The sequence below is a fragment of the Rutilus rutilus genome (assembly GCF_951802725.1).
Source record: "Rutilus rutilus genome assembly, chromosome: 1".
In the NCBI taxonomy this organism is placed as follows: domain Eukaryota; kingdom Metazoa; phylum Chordata; class Actinopteri; order Cypriniformes; family Leuciscidae; genus Rutilus; species Rutilus rutilus.
Genome location: NC_140209.1, coordinates 6847305 through 6865426, shown reverse-complemented (window position 1 = coordinate 6865426; position 18122 = coordinate 6847305). Strand labels below are relative to the sequence as shown.

The 18122-nt window shown below is 43.6% G+C and overlaps 2 protein-coding genes across 3 annotated transcripts in view; both read right to left on the bottom strand.

The window, feature by feature from the left end:
- LOC311302652 (uncharacterized protein) overlaps positions 1-18122 on the bottom strand; it is an 81656-nt gene that overhangs the window by 59211 nt on the left and 4323 nt on the right. Inside the window, exon 3 of one of the 2 annotated variants that reach the window (XM_084428660.1) lies at positions 1417-3421. In XM_084428660.1, coding sequence (XP_084284786.1) covers positions 1417-3421 — 2005 coding nt within the window. Of the gene's footprint in view, positions 1-1416; positions 3422-18122 lie in introns of those variants that run through there. The other variant, XM_084428661.1, reaches the window with a different exon arrangement.
- LOC311301355 (putative nuclease HARBI1) lies at positions 16140-17165 on the bottom strand (the record flags this gene model as incomplete). The annotated part of the gene is made up of 1 exon (XM_084426375.1): positions 16140-17165. One exon carries the CDS (start codon positions 17163-17165, stop codon positions 16140-16142), a length of 1026 nt encoding a protein of 341 aa, XP_084282501.1.

Below are 18122 nucleotides of genomic sequence, written 5' to 3'. Positions count from 1 at the left end.
AAGCAATTTTGAGCGTGGCATGGTTGTTGGTGCCAGACGGGCCGGTCTGAGTATTTCACAATCTGCTCAGTTACTGGGATTTTCACGCACAACCATTTCTAGGGTTTACAAAGAATGGTGTGAAAAGGGAAAAACATCCAGTATGCGGCAGTCCTGTGGGCGAAAATGCCTTGTTGATGCTAGAGGTTAGAGGAGAATGGGCCGACTGATTCAAGCTGATAGAAGAGCAACTTTGACTGAAATAACCACTCGTTACAACCGAGGTATGCAGCAAAGCATTTGTGAAGCCACAACACGCACAACCTTGAGGCGGATGGGCTACAACAGCAGAATACCCCACCAGGTACCACTCATCTCCACTACAAATAGGAAAAAGAGGCTACAATTTGCACGAGCTCACCAAAATTGGACAGTTGAAGACTGGAAAAATGTTGCCTGGTCTGATGAGTCTCGATTTCTGTTGAGACATTCAGATGGTAGAGTCAAAATTTGGCGTAAACAGAATGAGAACATGGATCCATCATGCCTTGTTACCACTGTGCAGGCTGGTGGTGGTGGTGTAATGGTGTGGGGGAGGTTTTCTTGGAACACTTTAGGCCCCTTAGTGCCAATTGGGCATCGTTTAAATGCCACGGCCTACCTGAGCATTGTTTCTGACCATGTCCATCCCTTTATGACCACCATGTACCCATCCTCTGATGGCTACTTCCAGCAGGATAATGGGATCAGGCCGTGAGTGCAGAGATGGCTCTGCGCGAGTGGTATTTACGACAGTAACGTTAAATACAAGTACTCCACAGCGACTCTAGGGGTCGCCGTTTGACAAAAACGGAAAGCTGCATAGTGTGCCTTTAAAGTCTGTGTAGAGAGAATGGTGTCATCTTGGCGGCCCCTAATTTAATTTAATAACATACGATCGTTGCGACGGAAGTGAATCAATCAAAACTAAGTTTAGCTGGAAAATAACTTTTAAAAGAACCGCTATAAAGCCAAAACAATCTCTGTTAAATAATCAGTATGGGTTTCATGAACTTATTTCAGTGACAATTCTTTTTTGTATTTTCACAAACCACGCATAAATGTCATTATCTCAAAACTACAAACTTTTACATACATGCTGCTGATATATTATTGTAGCAGAGTTTGTGCTGAATACAGTGTAATTAGACTTTAGCCATGAAAATGTCACAAGTAACAGAAATAAGCACAAATGTCAGAGCATGTCAGAACACCTCCAGGGCCCAGAAAACACCTCAGACCCCAGAGGGTTAATAGATATCAAACAATCAACAAAGTGTCCTGTGCTCACCACACAACGGCTATAGGTGGAGAGGAGAGATTTGCCTATAGGGTGATGTGTGTCTAACTTACACAGAAGAGACTTTGTTGCTCAGCACATGAAAATAAACTACTTACCGTGATCTCAGACTGAGGTGATGTGGTTTCTCCACTGCATGGATCTTCATGTGTAGATTCAGCTGAGTTTTAATAGAGAAACTCTTTCCACACTGATCACACGTGTGCGGCTTCTCTCCAGTGTGGATCCTCTCATGTTTTTTCAGAGATGTTGACAGACTGAATCTCTTGTCACAGTGTGAACACTTGTAAGGTTTTTCTCCAGTGTGGATCCTCTCATGCGTTTTCAGATCTGATGACTGACTGAATCTCTTGTCACAGTGTGAACACTTGTAAGGTTTTTCTCCAGTATGGATCCTCTCATGTGTTTTCAGAGATAATGATCGATTGAATCTCTTGTCACAGTGTGAACACTTGTAAGGTTTTTCTCCAGTGTGGATCCTCTCATGCGTTTTCAGAGATGATGAGTCACTGAATCTCTTGTCACAGTGTGAACACTTGTAAGGTTTTTCTCCAGTGTGGATCCTCTCATGTGTTTTCAGAGATGATGAGTGACTGAATCTCTTGTCACAGTGTGAACACTTGTAAGGTTTCTCTCCAGTGTGGATCCTCTCATGTGTTTTCAGAGATGATGAGTCACTGAATCTCTTGTCACAGTGTGAACACTTGTAAGGTTTCTCTCCAGTGTGGATCCTCTCATGTGTTTTCAGAGATGATGACACACTGAATCTCTTGTCACAGTGTGAACACTTGTAAGGTTTCTCTCCAGTGTGGATCCTCTCATGTTTTTTTAGATGTGATGACCGACTGAATCTCTTGTCACAGTGTGAACACTTGTAAGGTTTCTCTCCAGTGTGGATCCTCTCATGTTTTTTCAGATCTGCTGACAGACTGAATCTCTTGTCACAGTGTGAACACTTGCAAGGTTTTTCTCCAGTGTGGATCCTCTCATGTGATTTCAGAGATGATGATCGATTGAATCTCTTGTCACAGTGTGAACACTTGTAAGGTTTTTCTCCAGTGTGAATTCTCTGGTGCAGTTTTAAACAGTTTGCTGTAGTAAAAGTCTTCTCACACTCAAAGCACATGTACTCTCTTACACCAGTGTGAGTTTTCTGATGTGTGTGTAAATATTGCAGCAGTGAAAAACTCTTTCCACACACACAACATGAATGCGGCTTCTCCTTCGTATGAACTGTCAGGTGTGTCTTCAGGACTGATGCCCTAAGAAATGTTTTGCCGCATTGATCACATGAGAACGGCTTCACTCCGGTGTGGATCCTCATGTGACTCTTAAGAATACTTTTGCATGAGAATCTCTTTCCACACTGATCACACATGAATGGCTTCTCTCCAGTGTGGATCCTCATGTGAACATCAAGTTGCTTTTTGTTAGTGAAACAATTCCCACACTGATCACACGTGTGCGGCTTCTCTCCAGTGTGGATCATCTCATGTGTTTTCAGAGATGATGATCGATTGAATCTCTTGTCACAGTGTGAACACTTGTAAGGTTTTTCTCCAGTGTGAATTCTCTGGTGCAGTTTTAAACCGTCCGCTGTAATAAAAGTCTTCTCACACTCAAAGCACATGTACTCTCTCACACCAGTGTGAGTTTTCTCATGTTTATGTAAATAATTCAGCAGTGAAAAACTCTTTCCACACACAGAACATGAATGCGGCTTCTCCTTCGTATGAACTGTCAGGTGTGCCTTCAGGACTGATGTACTAAGAAATGTTTTGCCGCACTGATCACATGAGAATGGCTTCTCTCCAGTGTGGATCCTCATGTGAACATTAAAACTGTGTTTGCTTGTGAAACTCTTCCCACATTGATCACATGAGAACGGCTTCACTCCAGTGTGAATTATCATGTGACGTTTAAGATCTCGTTTGGTTGTGAGACTCTTTCCACACTGAGTGCAGGTGAAAGATTTCTTGGCTATTTTCTTTAAAAAAAATTTTTTTGTCTTTGAGCGACTCAAAGGTTTTCCTCCAGGTTTGACATGATGTTCCTCCTTCACTTCACTCAGTTCTTCACTCTCCTCACGCTCTTCCATCAGGTCTGAAATCAAAAGAGAAAATTATTAATTTGATTTTCAGTACATCAAAATAATTCAAAGAGAGAAATATAAAGTGAAAGGACATGCAAGTGAGCCCTGATGTAATAGTAGAAAGTAGAAAACTGTTATAAAATATTGTTTTTGAAACTTTCCAAAAATGAGGAACATTTATCTTCCAATTATTATTTTTAAAACATTATAGGCACGAATCCCATGTTTCTTTAGCAATAACTATTACATATATTTGGTAAATGACACAATTATCTAACATGATATTAACATTAAAATATACAATACTGCCATATTTTGACACCAACTTTGAGATATTTATTTGACTAAAATGTTTTAATTATTAATGGACGTTCACACTAGACTTTTCCTTGCACTGACTTCCATTCATGCGCATGTGAAAGTGGGACACCAGAAACACAAGCTCAAGTGAATTACCCTGTGAGAAATAACACAAACGTTTATTAGCATTACCCATGTCCTACTGTACATGTTTCACTCAACTCTGTTTCTTTTGACATGATTTTTCTCCTTTTAAAAACAAAGCATTTCTTAAAACTGTGACACACAGGAAGTGACACCATCTGGGCTCTTTCTACTGCATGATGGGAAGACAAGAAAATAATCTCAATCCTTTGTCTCAGTTTTTACAAAAACTGTAGCACTGACTGTATTCATCAACCCTGTTACCAAAGTTACTCCAAGAAGAATCTCTATAACTATGAACAACATATGATATTTGACAAATACAACTTTATTAGTAACTTGGTGTTTACTGATTATGTAAAATAAAAGTTAAAATAGTATTTAGGCTTGATCTGATGTTGGCAATCAATATAAAATTCTCAAACCTTCCTCTACTGACCATTTGTTGAAAAAACAAAAAAACAAACCCAGCAGGGCTCAAGATTGTGACCAATTGGTCACATTTTTGCGTCCATTTTTCCTGCCGGTGTGACCAAATATGTATTTAGGTTGCGCTGGTGTGACCATAGCGTTGCTGAGCAGCAAATGCAAATGCCAAAAAAAAAAAAAAAGTGGAATGAAAATGTGCTACTCATTTATGCTTCCGTTTATTAGACCGTTTAATATTTCGGACCAATCATAGACAGCGCAGCGCCCCAAACATGCCAGTCGCGGGCCGATCTCAATCACACAACACTGTTACTAGGAGATCCAGACTCTGGAGATTCAGTGAAGAAATCCATTGAATTTGCTTCAGAATTAATATCATCATCGCTGCGAGTTCCAGTGAGAAACATTCAAATTCAACTAACCCTAACCCATAGATATCAGATCAAACAGCGCTGATGTGGAAACAAGAGAAACACTTATAGAAGGCTATCAGTCCACAAATCAGCAACATTCACCATGGATTGAGGCTAATGTAGTAACTCTAGGCATAACTACTTGGTTACTAACATAACCTCAGTTCCCTGAGATGAGGGAACGAGTATTGCGTAAGGCTAGCTTACGCTATGGGAAAACCTTTTTCTTCAGAATATTGAAGCAAACTTTTTAAAATGCAGTGCAGCTGCACAGCGAGCACAACTAAGTGCGAGAGCAGTCATTGGCTGTGCTGCGGCAACTCACAAACCTATGGCAAGGCGGCTTTGATGCTAGAACCAATCAGGACGCCTGGCATGTCAGAGCCCGCCAGATGGTCGTGGTCAGAGGCTATATATTGCCGTACTTCGCCTAGGTGCTCCAGGTTTTAAACGAATAAAGCGATCTCCTGATCCTAGCACAGTAGCACGGCGGGTTACGCAATACTCGTTCCCTCACCTCAAGGAACTAAGGTTACGTTGGTAACCAAGTAGTTCCCTTTTGAAAGGTCTCTCGTATTGCATAAGGCTAGCTTACGCTATGGGAACCCCCTTCAAAACACTGTGTGTGCTAACTTTGCCCTACCGTAACCCAAGGCATATGAATGAACCACAAGGGAAGCATGATCCTAATATAAGCCAGTTCTAGACGGGCTTCATATACTGGATAACTAGGAACCGTAGTTCATGGTCATAAGGGATACATAGTAACCAGTTGAAGGCCAGAGCCGGGTATGTATGAGGCCTAAGACTTTTTTTGGGGGGAGGGGGGTGCTTAACACTTACACTGAGAGAACCTTGGCCTGGTACCTCCAAGTTATAAAATTTCACAAATGTGGATGGCGAGGCCCAGCCAGCCGCCGAAAAAATGTCCTCAATGGATATTCCACTGGACCAGGCCCACGAAGAGGCCATGTCTCTCATGGAGTGAGCTCTGACGCCCAAGGGGCAAAGAAGGTCTTTGGACTTATAAGCTAGCGCAATAGCATCCACTATCCAGCGCGACAGTCTCTGCTTTGTGACGGCTAAACCTTTAGTGCAGCCACCAAAGTATACAAGGAGTTGCTCTGACTGCCTAAATGACGCAGAACACTCCAGATAAATCTCCTGAGAGCCATTACGAGGCAGAGTAAATAATAATAATAATAATAATAATAATAATTCATTACATTTATATAGCGCTTTTCTAGGTAGGCCTACTCAAAGCGCTTTTACATGAAAGGGGGAATCTCCTCAGCCACCACCAATGTGCAGCATCCACTTGGATGATGCGACGGCAGCCATATTGCGCCAGAACGCCCACCACACACCAGCTTACTGGTGGAGAGGAGACAGTGATGAAGCCAATCAGTATATGGGGATGATTAGGAGGCCATGATGGACAGAGGCCAAGGGGCAAATTTGGCCAGGATGCCGGGGTTAAACCCCTTCTCTTTTTCGAAGGACATCCTGGGATTTTTAATGACCACAGAGAGTCAGGACCTCGGTTTAACGTCTCATCCGAAGGACGGATAATAGACATAACTCTCATCATCTGGCGAGGATAGAGCCTTCAGGGAAATGACCTGTGCTCTGAATGGAGTGGAGAGTACTTTAGGAACATAACCGTGCCTCGGTTTAAGGACGACCGTGGAGTCATTTGGCCCAAATTCCAGGCAGGAGGCATTCATATATAACGCTTGTAGATCACCCACTCACTTGACTGAGGCAGCGCCAGCAGAAAAGCAGTTTTGAGCGAGAGCAAATTCAGGTCCACAGACCGAAGCGGCTCGAAGGGGGACCGTTCATGGCCTCCAGGACTTTAGAGAGGTCCCAGATAGGCACAGACGGGGAGCATGAAGGGTTTAACCTCCTAGTGCCCTTGAGAAAACGGACAATGAGGTCGTTCCTTCCCAGTGGTTTGTCGGCTACCAGTGCATGAAACACTTTTATAGCTGCCACATAGACTTTGAGTGTGGAGGGGGTGCGACTGAGTGATCCAGGAGCTCTTGTAAAAATACGAGCACACTCGGTACTTAAAATGAACGAGGGTCTACGTTTAGTGTAGCACACCAGCTAGAAAACACTGCCTATTTCTGAGTGTACAGGCGTCTTTGTTGAGGGCGCTCTAGCTTCCAAAATGGTTTGCAGCACTCTATCCGGGATATACCTGGGTACCTGTTGAGAGGCCATGCGTGGAGGGCCCATAAGTCGGGACGTGGGTGCGAAATTTTCCCGTTCGCCTGTATGAGGTCTTTCCTCTGTGGAATTGGCCATGGGGCTGTTTTCAGCAGCTTTATCAGCTCTGGGTACCACGACTGGGTTCTCCAGGGGGGGGGGGGCTATTAACAGCACTTCACATCTGCACTCCCTGATCCTTTTGATGACCTGTGGTAACATCGTGACAGGAGGGAACACGTACAGAGGGCGGCTCGGCCAGTCGTGGCCCTGTTATTTGTAAAAAATATTTGGCAGTGAGCGTTGTCTTCTGAGGCGAAGAGGTCGAACTCCGCCCTGCCGAAGACATCCCCACAGCAGCTGAACCGTTCGTGGGGGAGGAGACCATTCCCCTGAAAGAACATTGCGTCTGGATAACATATCCGCACCCTGGTTCAGAATGCCTGGCACATGCGCCACCCTCAGCAAGCACAGGTTGTGCTGGGACCAGAGAAAAAAAAATTCTCTGCCATGCTTTGTAGGTTGTGTGACCTGAGACCTGAGACCTGGCGGATTATGTACGACACCACTGCCCTGTTGTCCATCCGGACCAGGACGTGGTGGTCTCTTAAGTATGGGAGAAAGGCTTTTAAGGCTAAGGCTACCGCCTTCATCTCTAGACAGTTTATGTGTTGGCGTTTCTCTGGGTCTGATCACAGACCAGAGACGGGCCTGCCCTCCTAAAGGGCCCCCCAGCCTGAGCTGGAGGCATCTGTCGAGATTGCTTTTCTCCTCGAGATCACACCCAATCTCACGCAAGACCGATACCAGTTGGTCGCTTTCCGGGGGGTCAGGGCTCTGATGCAGTAGTGACTCGCTCTGATTTGTAAGTGACCAGATCGCCATGCGTGAGCTGGGACCCGTGGTTTTAGCCAGCACTGAACAGGACGCATTCGCAGCAGTCCTAGTTGGAGTACTGGTGAGGCCGAAGCCATGAGACCCAGCATCTTCTGGAATCTCTTGAGGGGAACGCGGGCACCCGCCCTGAAAGATGTCGCCAGGCACCGAATAGAAAGCGTGTGCGCTTCGGTAAGGTGCGCTCTCATGTGTACCGAGTCTATTTCTATACCCGGGAAGGAGATGTTCCGGCTGGGAGATAGTGTGTCCGATTGGGCAACGATGAGCCAATCGTCAAGGTAGTTTAACACTCGCACTCCCCACTGTCTCAAGGGGAAGAGCGCCGCGTCCATACACTTCATGAAGCTACAGGGCGCTAGAGACAGGCCGAATGCTAGTACTGTGTATGGATAAGCCTGCTCTCCGAATGCAAACCTCAGGAATGGTCTGTGTGTTGAGGCGCTATCTGGATGTGAAAATAGGCGTCTTTCAGATCTACTGAGAAAAACCAATCTCCCGGGCCAATATGCACGAGAATTTGTTTGGTTGTCAACATCCTGAACAGACGCGTCATAAGCGCTTTGTTCAAGTGTCTGAGATCTAGAGGGTCTGAGACCGCCATCCTTTTTGGGGACGAGGAAGAAGTAGCGTCTGTAAAAGCCTGTCTCGCTTTGTGACATAGGAATGGTTTCGACAGCTCCCGTTTCCAACAGTTTTGTAACTTCGGTGTGGAGAACACGGTCCACGCCCTTTTCGACCGTTGTCTCGACCTTGGCTAAAAAGTGTGGAGGTCTGGAAGCAAACTGGAGCGAGTATCCTTGTTTTATTATGTTCAACACCCATTTTGATATTTCGGGGATAGCCTCCCAGGTTTCGGGTCCCATAGTTAGGGGTTGGATGAAGACAGGACCTGGGTCGCTGTGAGACAGGTGCCCAGCCGTCCGGCTGTCTAATGTTTTCCCTCCCGTGCGAGCAGCGCTCATGCACAGGGGCACGCGCCTCAGGGAGCGCAAACCCCCTAAAGCATCTATAGTGTGGGCTTGGGTGGAAACTAGCCCCACAGGAACAGTTTTCACATGTAGCGGTGCGTTCATAGCAGTGTGCACACAGTCTACATTTATTACCTTCTTTTCCCTGATAGGGGAAAAAGATGACACCGTGTTGGAAGTGTTTCTGTGTAGGGGCGCGCACATCATAATGGACACCTGAACTACACTGGCAGCGTGAGCTGTCTAGAGACTGTATGCACAGTGTTTATGTGTGGAGGTGCAGAGCTTGTGGTGGGCACACCTTCTATATTTGTTAAATTAGCAGCACGTGATGGCGAATTGTCTACTGTGGGGACAGTGCTTGTGTGTAGGCGTGCAAACTTCATAGCGGGCACATGGCCTACATGACACATGGAGAAAAGAGCTCTGTTCTTGCTTTATTTGTGTCGCTGTGAAAATGGCGTTTGTTTGCAGGCGAGCGTGCTTCACGGCAGACTCGTTTGCTGCAGAGTTTCCAGAGTTTCTAGCCGCCTGAACAGAGGGAACTGGGGAATGTCTGAAGGATTTGAGAGATCGTTCCGGCCTCGGCGGGACTCGAATTCTCTCTTTTTCTCCCTGTGACTAGGACGGCTTACGAGGCTCAGGGTCCAACACAATCCTGGGTCGGGGTCCCCGCCTCTCAGGGAACGGAGTGCGCCTAGCAGAGCGAGAGCGGCGACAGACTTCAGCCGCTGGGCGGGGGCTGGGTGACCGGTGGCACTGACTTGGGCTGCTGTTGAGGAGGCTTCCTTCTGGTCTGGCATCGAGCTGGAACGTTTCGGAAGGAAGTGCATCGCCTGTGATGCTTTCTGCACCTCTGTGTAGCGCTCGGAGAAGCTCTTAATGGCCGGGCCAAAGAGACCAAAACTGGAGATGGGGAAGTCCATGAAAGCTGTCAAGTTCAACCACAGGTGCTGCTTGAGCACCGGTAGGTAGGCCATGCTCCTCCCGATGGCCTGGGCTGTAGACTTCATAGCCCGCAGGGCCAGGTCAGAGGAGCTACGCAGCTCCTTGAAAGCCTCTGATTCAGGTCCAGACTCGTCCAGGGAATGGAGAAGTTTGGCCTGAAAGACTTGCAGGACAGCCATCGTGTGAAGCAGCGGCGGTGCCTTCCACGACTTAGTAAGTCATCATGAACTAAGGTGAAGAAGGGGGCGGGTCGCTGCTGAGGGGTCTGTCGGCGCCCCTGCAGGAACCACTCGTCGAGCCTGCTGCGTGAGGGTTGTTGGGGTGGAGACCAGTCGAGCCAGAGGTCTGCCACTGCCTTGGTGAGTACGCAGAGAATTCCATGTCGATGTTGGTCCTCACGCTGTCTTGTTCATTCATTTCATTTCATTAATTTATTATTTATTTGAACAGGGACAATGTAAAATATACATTAACCTTATAAAGGAGAGATGCATTTTACCAGGTTGTAGCACATGTGCTAATTTCCACCTGTAGTCCCTGGGCAGGCTGATGTCAACATATAAAGTTAATAATACATTATCTCAAAAATAATATTAAAATTATCACACCCTTCATTCATTCCTCAGCATTCATTTACAAGTACACTCTCACATACACATCAATTACAATACATTATGTGAACATGTTTGTTTTAAAAGAAGCCATTTTTTGGCCCGATGTGAAAAGGTGTTAAAATTTACACATGTGGTCAGCTCTGTTGGCAATTTATTCCATTGTCTGATGGCCACACTCGAGAAAGCTGAGCTGGCGAATGCTAGTGTGGACGGAGGGGGGCCGGAAACGGACCCCGCCCAGTCGTCGCAGTCCGAAGCCGCGAGGGAAAGGCTCTCATCCTTTTCCTCTTCTTCCTCGTCTGAAGTCCCAAACGACACGAGGTCTGCCGCTCACAGAGAGGGTCGCTGGTCGGCCTGTGTAAACAGGACTGGCGAGGGAGACCGCTGGAGAGAGACCGAGGCACCCGGGGACTGAGCCGGCGTGAGCACGCTCGTCTCAGCTCGCTCAGGCTCCCTTTGTGAACGGTGCTTCTTCTTGCGCGGCTCAAGCAAAGGAGCGGGGAGCGGGTCATCATCGGTGAAGCAGGCGAGTCGAGCCCGCAGAGTGGTAAGATCCATCACATCACATCACATTCCAGGCAGCTGCCCTTAGTGAGTGCAGCTCAGGCAGGAAGTGGGCCTCTACACGAGGTGCGGGTGGTGCGAGGCATTTGAAACAACGCCTCAGAAATATACTCTTTTAAAGTGTGAACGCAGCGGTGAACACACAGGATTTGCAATAAAAGGATATGGCGCGCCCGAAGGCACAGCAAAACAGCGTGCTGAATGAAGCCGGCATCCGCTGAAAGGCGTTTTGACGGCGACGAGTGCTTCTATTCCGGAGGTCAGCGAAGTGGAGAAGTCGCTGCAGGAGTAAAAATATAAAGGACCTAAGCGAGGCTCGGCAATATATAGCCTCTGACCACGCCCATACTGGCGGGCTCTGACGCACCAGGCGTCCTGATTGGTTCTCGCGTCAAAGCCGCCTCGTCGTAGGTTCGTGCAGTTGCCGCAGCACAGACAATGACCGCTCTCGCGCTCAGTTGTGCTCGCTGTGCAGCTGCACTGCGTTTTAAAAAGTTTGCTTTAATATTTTCGAGAAAAGAAGGTTTTCCCATAGCGTAAGCTAGCCTTACGCAATACGAGAGACCTCTCGAAAGGGAACTATGAATTGTGACAGAAATAGTCAAAGGCTTACAAGTACTACACATCTTTTTCCAGCACTTCAAAACTATAATATCATGTGTTATTTTTAATGTGATAACACACTTTGTTCATCCTTCAAAGATTCCCCTAAAACTAAACATTTTAAGATGTAGGAAAACTCTTATTTAAACACTAAATTACCATTGTAAACAGTAGGATGATTATTGGCTATTTTCACTCCCTAACGTCAATTTTTTCACTCATTTTGCTTTTAATTAATATTAAGACATTATGGCCCGGTTTCACAGACATGGCTTAGCATAAGCCAGGAGTAGGCCTTAATGTGTACTAGTTAAACTGGGGCATTTAAGTACCTTTCATGAACGTGGCTTAAAATAAGCTTAGTTAGTCTGAGACTACAGAGTCCTGGAGTAAATTAAGTAATCTTAAATGAAAACACCTGGGATAGGCCTGATTAAGTTGAGTATAAGCACATGCCGTTGGGCTGATGGTGCTCATAAAAACCTGGAATGGACCAGAAAACATTATTATCGGTGAACATTTTGACACAAAGCAATGGCAGATGCAAAAAGAATTCGTTCCAAAAACTTCAGTGAGTATGAAAAAACACTACTGAAACAAATTTTGACCAACCATCCAGTTATTGAAAGTAAAATCCACACTACTGCTAGTGAGCAAAAGAAAAGCAGTGCTTGGAATGCAATTTGCAATGAATTTAATGCAAATGAAAATGCAACCACAAGAACAATACAACAACTTCAGGTGAGATTTCTTCATTATTATCATTGCTCATTTCTCATATTCATATTTTTGGGACAATTTATAATGAATGATTTTTGCCTGTATAGACTCTGTGGAAGAACCTTAAACTGGCTTTAAAACGACAGAATGCAGAGATCAGAAGACAGCGATTTACTACTGGTGGTGGACCACCAAATAAAGACAAAACTGATGAATTGAGTGACTTGCTGTCTGGAATAATACAGCACCAGCAACCTCTGGATGGTATACCAGATGATGATCACTTGAACAGTTCAGATGAAGATCTGGGGCCGTATTCACAAAGCATTTTATCTTACCACTAGGAGTACTCCTAAATCGCTCTAAAAGATTTTAGCTAGGAGTTTTCTCTTAAAAGTTATTCACAACGCATTTTAGACCTACTCTTAGTAAAGAAAAATGACAACTCCTAATTTAAGAGTGAGTCTTCGTTGCTATGGATGACGTCATTACTCATGCACGAGCTTGACTGAAGTGACCACCTTGATTGGCTGATGATTGAAATGCGGGAATGATTCCAAACACCTCCCCTACGATGATGATTGACAGGTGACAGGTCTGAGAATGCGTGCGCTTCACAAGTAGTATGAAGGACGGAAGATGATGAATAACTGAATAAATAGCCTAAATGAATAAAGAGTAAGGCAAAACAAATAGCCTAGTAGCCTAATGAAACATATGGATTGATGCAATATCTTTGCAACATTATTGAATTAATCTGTCACTATATGCCTCTGCCTATACGTTTGCAAAGAGAAGAACATTTTAATTTGATTCACAATGAAACGTTACAATTACTTTACATGCAATGAGTAGCCTAGTTTTGCTTGTTGTTGTTATGCCTACAATGCAAAATTGTTCCCTCTCCTGTAGCATACGCATTTCAAAACATCGCATCGTGAAATGCCACAAAAAATGGTTTGTGAATAGGTCTTATGGCGCTTTTCCACTGCATGGTACGGCACGGTTCGGCTCGGTACGGTTCGACTCGGTGCGGAACGGTTCGGCTCGCTTCGCTTTTCCACTGCGTGGTACGACTCGACTCGGTACGGCACGGTTCGGTTCGCTTTAGCTCGGTTGCTTTTCCATTGCAGTTAGTACCGCTTCAAAATGGGTGGGACTGATCGTTATAGTTGCCGCCTCTACTGCCATGACATCATCGTAAACGCGCCACATTTCAAACGCACAACACAGGGGATGGTGCTCTTGATTCTCGGCATGTGGATGTTTTTAAATTAAACGTTCTTATAATGGTTTACTATATGGAAGGAAAATTCTTAACGTGTAATTAAACGTTGCGTTCATATTCTGGGCTCATCTGATTTTTTGTACATAGCATAGCCTACTTTATGATTTTAGTATCATAATGATTAATAAATGCACGCACAATTATCCGTGAACTTGATTTGAACAAATGCCTTTCAACTTGTGTGTGCAAAATTCAGAATTAAATGAATGTGCAGCAATCTTTACAAATAGAGAGTCTAGGCCTAATGTACTGTTTTAAACTACTGCCATTAAAAAAGCGCATTTAGTTAATGTTATGTTATTTTTTTTCCATCTGCCTATGTTGATTATGAAAAGTGAACAGCACGAGTAGAGAGACATGGAGCGAGTCAGACATAATTTTGACCACTTCATTAAGTTTTGTTTTGTAGAAAGCATTTCTTTAAAGTGAATTTCGTTTTGTATAAATTGTATCTTAATTTTAATAATTTTTTCATCAAACAATTGCCTGGATTGAATAAGATGCAAAATAGACAATTTAATCATTTAGGCGCCCGAGCGGTCACTTGCATTGTACGTTAACTAGAGCGCATCTCATCCTCAAATACACAAAGCTTGAAATGTCTTTAAACGAAATAATTCAAAACAAAAAGAAATAGGCTACTCTCTTATGTAATCCATTATGTGCATTTCTCTCTATAGGCGCGTTTACTACGAATATGGCGATCGTCAACTTCATCTTTGCCATGCACAGACACTGACAGAAAACACTATTTTATAAATAAAAATCAGTGCACGCGTTTTAATAAAATTAAAACTTTAATTGTGATCATTAAAATAATTGAATATTAAATATTTTGTGGCCAAGGTTTGCTCATTTATTAATAGTAGGCTATATATATATATAGGCTATATATAGGCCTAATTTTATTAAATTGAACAAGCGCAAAATTCAGCATTCAATCAAATATTCAAAAAGACTTAATAATAATAATGTTATTTCAACATAATATCTCGTTATTTCGACATAATGTGCGTGCAACAAGCAAGATGTGCGTTTGTAAATCCGGGGACGCGTGCAGTGATTTTTATTTATAAAATAGTGTTTTCTGTCTGTGCATGGCAAAGATGAAGTTGACGATCGCCATATTCGTAGTAAACGCGCCTATAGAGAGAAATAGAATTATTATTATTAAGTCTTTTTGAATATTTGATTGAATGCTGAATTTTGCGCTTGTTCAATTTAATAAAATTAAAACTTTAATTGTGATCATTAAAATAATTGAATATTAAATATTTTGTGGCCAAGTTTTGCTCATTTATTAATAATATATATACACACACATATGTGTGTGTGTGTGCCCTCAGCACATGCGTTAAAAATTATCCGGCGCCGCCCCTGACTGCAAGAAACAGTTTACAAGAAACTTTTTAACTGCAAGACACTACAGCGTTGGCTGTTGTCTACTGGCTATTTAAATCTAGCGGGTTTGTCTCGTGCATGGTCTCGTGTCGCAAATACAATGACACTGGTAGTGACGATTCTGTCTGACCAATCAGTGATCTTCAGTGTTTTCACGTCACATTTTAGTACCGGTACGGTACGCTTGGAACCTCCACAGAGGTGGTACCATTTAAAGCGAGCCGAAGCGAGCCGTACCGTACCGTACCATGCAGTGGAAATGCGCCATAAGCGTGCCGTACCGAACCGAGCCGTACCGTACCATGCAGTGGAAAAGCGCCAAAGCGTGCCGTACCGAACCAAGCCGTACCGTACCATGCAGTGGAAAAGCGCCATTAGTGAGTTAGGAGTCCTCTCGACTTCTTTTAAGCTGTCCCAGGCTTAGGTGCTACTTTTAGGGCTAAAATGTTTTGTGAATTACTCTTAGTCAAAAAAATTAGGAGTCCTAAAGTTACGAGTGACACGCCCATTATTTTTAGGAGTTGCTCCTAAATTTGCCAGTTAGGAGCTACTTTAAGCCTTAAAATTCTTTGTGAATACGGCCCCTGAGCACAAATGGTATGTTAGAAAGAAATTGATTTCTTCCTTTGGTACATATATTCCACTCTGTCAATTTTTATTCTTCTTTCATTGTAAGGATCATGTGAATTTATTTGTTTTATTTATTTTATTTTCCCCACAGAAGAAAGGAATCTGAACGGGTTGGAAAAGCCAGAGCACAGTGAGTGTGTGCCTTCCACATCTGCTCCTGCATCCCTGAGAAAAGATGCTGCCACCACCTTTCAGCAGAGAACAAGCAAGATGACCATCCATGAAAAGTTAGCCAGAGAATTTCATGAGGAAAAAATGAAATATCTGAAGGAAGAACATGAAATGAAAATGAGAATTCTACAGGTTGAATTGGATATGAAGTTGGAAGAAAGAGGTATGATCCAAAAACGATACAGTAAGGAGCCAGCCATGGTGAACAATATGATGTATAAACAATAAAAACAAAAATAAACCTTTTGTCATTTAGATATTCATGACTGAGTGTATTTAAACAACCACAAACTACATTTTCAACCAGTATTGGTTTAGTAATTTTTTTAAATTTTGCTGCACACTATTTTAATTTTGTACAGAACAAAAATTATCAAGGCAAAATAAGGCATAATGAATACATTCCATATTGAAATGCATCTCATCTAGCTGAAGTGCTGCAATGTGAAAGCAACTCTGTGTGCAAGTCCTCGTTGGTCATTGGCTGCCTCAGTCATGGGCACATCTGCTTCATCGTCATCTTCCATTGGAGGATCAGGACAGCAGCGCTGCTTCAGGTAGTTGTGCAGCACCGCTGTAGCAATGATGACCTTGCAGCATCTCCTTGGCCTGAAGCGAAGTGTATTACGTAAACACTGGAATCGATTTTTCCATATTCCAAACATGCGTTCAACCATGCCTCTTGTTCGGATATGAGCTCTGTTGTATCTTTGCTGCTCAGCTGTTGTGGGATTTATGTATGGAGTGAATAAAAAGTTACTCTGACCATATCCACTGTCACCAAGTAGAAGTCCACTATACTGTCCACTTTGAAACTGAGCACATAATGAAGAGTTGACAAAAATCCTTGAATCGTGAGTTGAACCTTTCCAGCGCGCAACAATGTTTGAAAACTCTAAATTAGGTGTGCATACACCCTGAACGTTGATAGAAAACCAGTTCTTACGGTTCCTGTACTCCTCAGCATCAGGGGTTGATGGACACTTGACAGGAACATGACATCCATCTATACAGCCAATGACACCTGGGAAGTGCCCATATTCATAGAATTGCACTTTATATTTGGCTTGGTCAGCAGCATCAGGAAACTTTATGTAAAGACTCCTCAGTTCACAAATGGCTCTGCTGACTTTGTGAACTATTCTACACACAGTTGCTTCACTGGCACCACACAAATCACCAGTTTCACGGTGAAAGGTCCCGGACGCAAAAAACCTCAGTGTGAGCAGAACTTGGAGAGAAATGGGTAAAGGCCTTCCTCTCAGAGACAGACAGGAAAGTCTAGGCTCAAGCAAAGATATTATCTCCACTGCATTTTCCTTGGACATACGAAAGCGGTCTTGAAAAGCTGTGTCATCAAAGTAATGTAAAGGATCACTCCTATCCACAAGTACTCTGGCTGGCCTCTGTTGTGCATGTTGGTTTTCATTTAGATATTCCAAATATTCCATGCTCCCTCACAAACAGTACTAAGCACGAGTTAAACCTGCCTCTTTGAAGGATTAATTTAAGATTCAATTTAGTCATAGACTAGCTATAATCCTTCCTCTTGCAATCGGCTTTGTTTAATCCAGAACAGGCTAAATCTTTGACTATTTTAATATATATCTGTGCAAGTCGCTTTGAGTTAAGACAGCTCAAGTGGGCAGTTTAGTCTGGGACTAGGCTTAAGCCATGTCTGTGAAACCGGGCCTATGAATGATAGTAATTAAAGTTAATGTCATCTAGGGGTCGATCGATTAATGGTGTGACTATTTCACTGTAGACTAGGGGTGGAACGTTACATGTATTCGCATTGAACCGAAACGGTACGGGCGTCACGGTTTGGAGTATAAATTTACACGGAGAATACACGGTATAAAAATAAATAAAACTCGCGTGCAAAATTAATTCATGTAATGCGGAACTACTGTTAGATACGCGGGTTCTTTAGGGACACCTAATCTGTAGCTCCACCTTAGCTCAGAAGCAGGCTGCGATGTAAAGATTGCAATGCTGGAATCGACTGTCTATGGCTGGAATATGGTGTGTGTGTGAGAGAGGGAGAGAGGGGCGCGGGCGCGATCGAAAAGTCGCGTGTGTTTAAAGTCACAAAGTTTTTACTTATATTTGTGTGTGTGTGTGTGAGGCGCGGATGTGATCGAACGGTGGAAACATAAAAACATACTCATTTTGTTTATAGCCTACAAGACATCGTTCAAACTGCAAAGTGTTTAAGTTACTGTTAATTAATTAAGGAAAACAAATATATTAATCTGAAATGTAGCAAATTAATTTAATTCATTCTGGTGCAATTACCAAACATATCTCATGGTCTTTTTGTCTTTTGTACAAGTGCAGATTGGTCAATTGTTCATTGTTCAATAAATGTTTTTGTTGAGAAATCTTGTCCATCTTTAGTAATTATT